General features: G+C 43.6%; 1 protein-coding gene across 1 annotated transcript; it reads right to left on the bottom strand.

Annotated features, from left to right (window-relative positions):
• Window positions 1–4,539: 4,539 nt before the first annotated feature.
• On the bottom strand, window positions 4,540–5,412 carry LOC113183092 (transmembrane epididymal protein 1A-like). The gene has a single exon (XM_026389307.1). The coding sequence runs from the start codon at window positions 5,410–5,412 to the stop codon at window positions 4,540–4,542; it is 873 nt and encodes a 290-aa protein (XP_026245092.1).
• Between the last annotated feature and the right edge of the window lie 2,101 nt (window positions 5,413–7,513).

Below are 7,513 nucleotides of genomic sequence, written 5' to 3'. Positions count from 1 at the left end.
GTTGCTGTGAAGGTATTTTTAAAATATGTGATTAACATTTAAATTAGCGGACTTTGAGTAAGAAGATTACCCTCTATAATATTCATAAGCCTCCTGCAACCAATTGAAGATTTTTTAAAATTTTTTTAAATTAAAAATTCTTTTAAATATACATGACAATGGAGTGTATTTTACATGCTTGGAGTATAACTTACTCTATTTAGGATCCCATTCTTGTGGTTATACATGATGTGGAGTTACACTGGTCATGTAATCATACATGAACATATGAAAGTTATGTCCCATTCTGCACTTCCTTCCCTTCATTCCTCTTTGTCTAATCCAAAGTACTTCCATTCTTCCTGATCCCACATCTCCCCCTAATCCAATTGAAGATCTGAAGACTGATGTTCCCTGACGAAAAAGTTCTGTTTCCAGGCTGCCTTCAGACTCAAGACTGCAACATTAACTTTTCCCTGGGTCTTGGCCAACAGGTCTTACCTTCAGATTTTAGTCTTGCTGGTACCTTGCAATGTCATGAGCCAATTCCTTAAAGTATCTATCTATCATCTGTCTGTCTGTAGGTCTGTATCTATCCATCCTATTTTCTTTGGGGAACACTGATTAATAAACTAAGCAAGGACCAGATGTGCAGACAACAACCCCTGTGCCCAGGACAAAGAAAGTGACTAGGACCAGCCAGTGTAACTCATTCCCACCTCCTCCCCTAACCACGGGTCTTTTGAGCCTCTAATTCCTAGGATTTAGTAACACTCACTAACAATTGTTTGTTTTGTGATGGACCCCAGGGCCTCTGTGTGTGCTAGCCAAGTGCTCTACTTCTGAGTTACATCCTCAGCCCTCCTCCATTGACATTTCTTGACTGAAGGTGATTTTCAGCCAGAGTGTGATGTCATTAACATTTTAAGCTTCTTCTTCCCAAGTTGAAGAAGGAAGAACCTTAACCAATCAAACAACCAACCAACTCAAGAATGTTCTACTGGCAGGTGAGGCACCTTGAAAGTAAATCTGCATCAAGTCTCTAGAAGTGACAGAGCCAGGTTTAGTGGAGCCTAAAGCTAATACAAATTTGGAGAACCATCTTTAGGAAAAAGACTACCAAACAATCTCACTTTTGCAGATCTTCAGTGATGTGCGATCATGTGAAAACCTTCCCAGGGCTTTTAACAGGACGTGTAAACTGAGAGGACTTGAAGCTTAAGTTTCATAAATCTCAAGTTAATCTGGTTCTGCTTCTGGGCTTTTTGGGGTGAGTCAGAAAGAAGAGTGCTGGCCTCTCCCTGAGTTGGTGCCTGACTCCCTGAGGAGGGAGGTTGGGGCTGGCTTGGTTCCTGCTTCAGGAAGACACATTTTCCTTCCTCTAAAATCCAGTCTCAAGGAAGCCCAGGCTCTCATCTCTGGAGGCCCTCGTGGCTCTGCAGTACTAGAAAGTGAAGGCAAAGGCAGACTTGACAAACCCCAGGCTGCATGATGAAGGTATGCCCTGACATGCAAGCACAGCCCCTCAGCTACACCTGATCATTATATTTACCAAAAATCAATTGTTCATATACAGTGGAGATATACTTCTGGACTTCTTCATGTTCCATTGATTTATTTTTTCAATCTTTACATCAAAAACATATTGTTCTGATTACTATATGCTATAGATTGTGTCTCCCCCCAGAAATTCATATATTGAAATCTAATCTCCAATGTGATAGTAACAAGATGGGCCCTTGGAAAATGATACAGACACAAAGATGGAGCCTTCACAAATGGATCAGTCCTCTCATAAGAAGAGGCCGAAGAGCTACCTTGCACTCCTTGTGCTCTCTAAGGCTATAACAGAACATCAACAATCTATAACATGGAAGAGGGCCCTAAACAGAACTGACCAAGATCACACCCCATCTCCGACTTCCAGCCTCCATTAATGCTGAGAAGTAAATTTCTGTTGTTTTTAAGTTGCTCGGTCTATGATGCAGTGTGATAACAGAATAATACACTGTAGATTTGTAAACTTTTCTACTTCTTTTCCAAAGGCTTTTTGCTGTTGTTGTTATTTAGATACGTTTCATTTCCATATGAATTTAGAATCAGCGAGTCAAATTTTATGAAATAATTTTTTATATAAGGATTGCTTTGAATATATTGTTCAGTTTATGGAGAACTGGCATCTTCACAATGCTGGGCCTTCTGACCAATGAACAAAGAATATACCTCCATTTATTTCATTTTTAAAGATTTTTTTTAACAACATTTTGCAGTTTTTGGTGCTCCAGTAACTCCCTTATTTTATCAAATTTATCCCTATTTTAATCATTGTGCCAGTTTAAGTGGTATTTTTTGGTTTTAATCTCAATCTGCATTGTAAATATATATATAAAAGTGATTCATGCATCCTAAAAAAAATAAATAAAATAAAATCCAGTCTCCCTGCCCAAGCCTTGCCAGTGTGGGCTGTTGAACCTTGGCCTTCCTCTTTCCTGTCCCTTGCTTCCCTTCTCCAAAATTAACCCTTGACCAAGTCTCCAGGGACTGTGGTCTATGCCCTTGAACGCTGTTTCTTTTCTTTTCTTTTTTTTTAATATTTATTTTTTTAGTTGTAGTTGGACACAATATCTTTATTTATTTTTATGTAGAGCTGAGGATCAAACCCGGAGCCTTGCACATGCTAGGCAAGTGCTCTACGGCTGAGCCACAACCCCAGCCCAGGGTGCTGTTTCTTTAGAGGGTGTCCAGTGGTATTTTCCAAGGACAGTGTGCAGCCTGCCTCTTCTGCCTCTTGAAGCTCTCCATTCTTCAAGGACACCACTTCTGGCTGCATGGAGAGAGGTGTGACTGCAGCAGCTTCATGGTGGGTATTTTCTCTATGACTCTTTCTTCACATCTCTGGCCAGCATCTCCTCCCTTCTTCCCATCCCTTTATTCCGACTTCCAAATACTGTGTTGTGGGGAGCCACTCTGAAGACCCATGCCTTTCCTCCTGAAGCATTAGGCTCTGACCCATCACTACATTTAGTGGTCACCTGAGTGTTGTCTCAGCCCAGGAAGTTGAGGGCGTGTCTTCAGAAGCTACACTTACCTTTTCCTTTGTAATCATACCCCTTTGCCCTGTTTGGGATAGAATATTCCATAGAAACTCCCTTTGTATGTCCCCTTCTCTTGCTCTGCCTTTGGGTGTGGCCTTCCTAGATGTCAGCCAACCTGCTGACAGCAGACATCACGAAGCTAGACTCAATCCCCTGAGACCTGACCCCTTGCCTCATTTGAATGGCTTCTCCCCAATAAAAGGGTTCAGCACGTGCTCGCTCTCTCTCTCTCTTTCCATGGACCCTTAAGGTCAGAGGAGCCATCACAGGACCCAGAGAAAAAGGTATCTCTGACTCTTGCGTGATTATTTTGTGCAGCCCAGTTCACCTGGAATGACCCTAAGTGTTTTAGTCATGAGGGACGTGACACGCTGTGTCTCTGTCTCACCTAAGTTGACTCATGTTATTAGAAGCAGATTGTTTTCTTTCAGATATTTCACCAAATATGTGGATTTACTTGTGTCTCATTCCAGGAGAGTTCCAACGACGGGCTAAAATTTTCTAGAAATCCCAGGGTGCAGACATCTGCAGGTTCTCTCTGAGCTCTGAGTTCTTGCATCTTCAGAACAAGGAGATCGGTGACACTGTTTCATGGCAGTCCTTCCCCCTCTGTTCCCCCCAGTTCAGATCTGGGCCTTTTCTCTGGTTTCTCCCCAGAATCATTCACACAAGGCATAATATGTGTAACAGACTTTACTGAAGGAGTTGGAATAATAAAGTTGTTTTACATCACAGCAAAAAGAAAAAAAAACTTAAAAAGTTTACATTTAAATCATCTTAATTTTTATAACCACCTTTGGGAATTCCTCCTTGACCTTTTTTCCCCTCACCACTTGAGACTATGCTAATTTGATCATCCCTGCTTCCTCCTTGCCACCGACCTCTCATCCCTTACTCTCTCAGGAGACAGAAGTAGCCTCATTTAGTTTAGGTTAAAAAAAAAAAAAAGACATACATGTTATTTATCCTGGTACACTTAATGTGAATTAAAAAAAATAGAGAGAGAAAGGAAGAAAACATCTCGCCATTGTGCAGAAACAGACCCCTCTGTCTTTCACCCATTGAAACGCTTCTGCTATAGGCACACACCTGAATCCTCCCCAGACCCCCACTCACCCTCCTTCACCTGTTTCCTATTTCCTCCCTTCACATCCTCCCCTTGAATCCCCAAAACTATTAGAGAGAAGCACTACTGCTTGTTCACACTTCATAGGTGTGCATGGCCAGGAACCATATGAATAATGGAACAGCCAAGGGACTCACCTGGGGAGAACAGAGTGAAAGGTAAGAAGCCATTCTTGGGGCTGAAAGGTTTATTTCGGAACAAGGAAGATGGCTCCTGGGATGGAAAGCCATACTTTAGATTCTAGGACATTTCTGTGCTATCCATGCAGTGGCCTGCCTTGAAGTTCTCATTACAATCTGCATGGGAGAAAGACAGTTTCAGTACCTAGATACCTGCATCCTACAGCATGGCCTCTGCTCTGAGCTTGTCCAGCTCTCCACCATTGGATTCTGTGGGGCACGGCTGGTAACTGGGATCCAGGGTCGCTGTCCAGGAGGAGCAGTGGTGATGCCAGAGGCTGCAGAGGCCATAGATAGCAGCCAGCAGAGCAGCCCCTAAGCCCAGGTGCCAGCAGAAGAAGATGGAAAGGAAAGTCATGTCCTTGGGGTTGTCTGCCTTCCAGGGTTGTCCAGAAGGAGGACTGTACATCACCACAGATAACTGCAGCATCCAAGTGCTGAGCACCATTCCCATCCAGGTCTTGAGCACCCAGAGCGGAGGCTGGTCAGGGACCCAGACCTCGATGTTGAGCACCAGGGCTACCAGGAAGGTGGGCACCAGAAACAGAACGTGCACCCGGATCTCCAGGGTGCTCTTATTCTCAAGGTGGGCTATCATCAGCAGCACCAGCACATAGAAGGCCACGGCCTCAGCGGCTTGCTCCAGCTTCCTGCTCTGCTGAGCCAGACACAGCTGGCTGACAAGGTCCACCACGCCACTGAGCATGAAGAACAAGTACATGGTAATGTGGTGCCAGGCGTCCGTGAACATGAATGGCCGCTGGGGGTCCTCCCAGTCCACCATCTTCATCCGGTTTATCCCTGGTGGGTAGAAGAACTCAGTTAAGATGCCAGTGAGAGTAAACACCACCTTCACCATTCCTTCCAGTGGTACCCGCTGCCACAGCCTGTGTCCTTGTTTTTCCCTTGGGGGAAGAGGTGGCTTGAGGACCCTCTGTCCCCGTAGCAGAGCCAGGGACACAAGCACTGAATAGTAGAGTGCGTAGAAGAGGAAGAATGCTGCAACCAGCAGGTGCCCCTCAATGGTTCCCATGGCGTCAGTGAGTATGTAGAGGCAGACTGAGAGGACAGCAGCTGCATGTGAGCTGCACTGTCACCAGCTGTCCTCACAAGCCTCTGAGCCACACAGAGAAAGAGACAGCACCCCAGGAGCCCTGCTCTGCCTCCCACACACAGAAGGAATATTCTTACTGGGACACCTACACCACTCCCAGGGTGTGGCCTTTGTAGGCTGTGGCCCTTTAGCCATCGCACTGTGCTCCTTACTGAGATCTGCTGGGTCTAGGGTTTCAACCTCTGCACCTCCCTGTGGCCATCTGCTTCCCCATGCCACTTTGCCCCTTCCCTTGCTGGTCCCAGTGCTCTGGTGCTTGAGCCCCCCCCCCCCCAGGGAGGAGAGAGCGGGAAGCAAGGGGCTCTGTCAAAGAGGCCTGGTAGTCTGACTCTCTCAGGTGGACTGTCTTTTGGTCCCAGGCATATTATATAATTTTATTTCATTTAAATTCCTCAACAACTCTGTGAGGGAGGTATTGTTCAACAGACTTTATGGGTGAAATGAAGAGGTGACAGGACATGCACAGGGTGGTTCATCTAGCAGCTGGCATGGTGGAGTTGGGGTGTGGATCCAGGTCCACTGCCTTATGAAGTACAGAGTTTGTTCACAGCAGAATGCCTGAAATCCAGCTCTAACACCTGCAGGTTATGTGACTATGGGCAAGTTACTTTGTCTTCTTGAGCCTTGTTTTCCGTGGAATTTTCCAGAGTGGAAATTATAATTACTTCACAGGTTTGCTGTGAAGATTAAATAGGATAATATATGTGAAATGTCTGAATCATAGTAAATACTCAATAAATGGTGGTGATGATTAATGATTTCACTTTTGTTATTAGTGGCATTCCTTGCTAAATTCCTATGAACCCAAAGAAGCATTTCTGTGAATGATACCAAAGCAAGAAACATAAAGAAGTAAAATAATTAATTACATCTTTAAAATGTTTATTTTTTTAATTAATGAAAATTAAACATTACATTTATTTATTAAAATTAGTTAAAAAAGAAAATTGAAAAGAAAAGCAAACTGTCAAATTTTATCCCATATGTAGCAAACTATTCATTTCCTTACAAAATAGAGACCTCTTAGAAGTAAAAAAGTTAAAAATAAATACCTCAGTTGAAAAATGGCAAAGGATGTAAAATACCTAGTTATACCAAGAAAAAACAATAAATGTCAAAAAAGATAAAATTTGAGATTAAATCTGACAGGTAAGGTAATAAATAAAATCAGCATGATACCTGTTACGGACTAAATATTCATGACACCCCAAAATTCATGTGCTGACAGTCTAATCCCAAATGTGATGGTATTTAGAGGTAGGGTCCTCTGGGAAGCAAAAGGGGACTCTCAGGATGCAGTTAGTGTTCTTATAGGAGGAGGAAGTGAGAGACTGTCCGTGAGCATGCACTGAGAAAGGCCCTGTAAGCACATGGAAAGAAGGTGGCCATCTATAACTTGGAAGAGGGACCTCACCAGAACCTGACACTGCTGGCAACCTGATCTTGGACCTGTGGCGTTTAGAACTATGGGAAATTAACACCCAGTCTATGTCTACATTATTTTTTTTATAGCAGCCCAAGATGACTAAGAGCATTTTGGTACTATGAAATGAGATGCTGCTGCAAATGTCTAAAATTTAGAACTGTGAGGGGTAAAAGGTAGAGTATTCTGAACTGAATGTTTGTTCCCTCTCCCCTGGATTCTTATGCCAGAGTTCTATCTCCCATTAGCATTTGGAAAGTGAGGACTTCAGGAGGTAATTAGATTTAGGTAAAGTCACAAGAGTATGGTCCCATGATGGGATTAGAAGATGAGACACCAAGCTCATTTCCCCATGTGAGGACATCCTGATCTTTTTTGCATGTTACAATGAACAGTATTATCTTTGCAATCAGAATCTATTTGAAAACTTGAAATCAATTATGCAATTATTTGATGCCTGGGGAAAGCCTCTGATGTGCAGGCATCAAGATGTGGCAATTTTTAGGAGCTGGGGATGTGGCTCAAGTGGCAGCGTGCTCGCCTAGCATGCGTGCAGCCCGGTTTCGATCCTCAGCACCACATACCAACAAAGATGTT

The sequence above is a fragment of the Urocitellus parryii genome, chromosome 2, assembly GCF_045843805.1.
Source record: "Urocitellus parryii isolate mUroPar1 chromosome 2, mUroPar1.hap1, whole genome shotgun sequence".
Lineage (NCBI taxonomy): Eukaryota > Metazoa > Chordata > Mammalia > Rodentia > Sciuridae > Urocitellus > Urocitellus parryii.
Note: the sequence above shows the minus strand (reverse complement) of the source record. Positions and strands in the feature narration are given on the sequence as shown.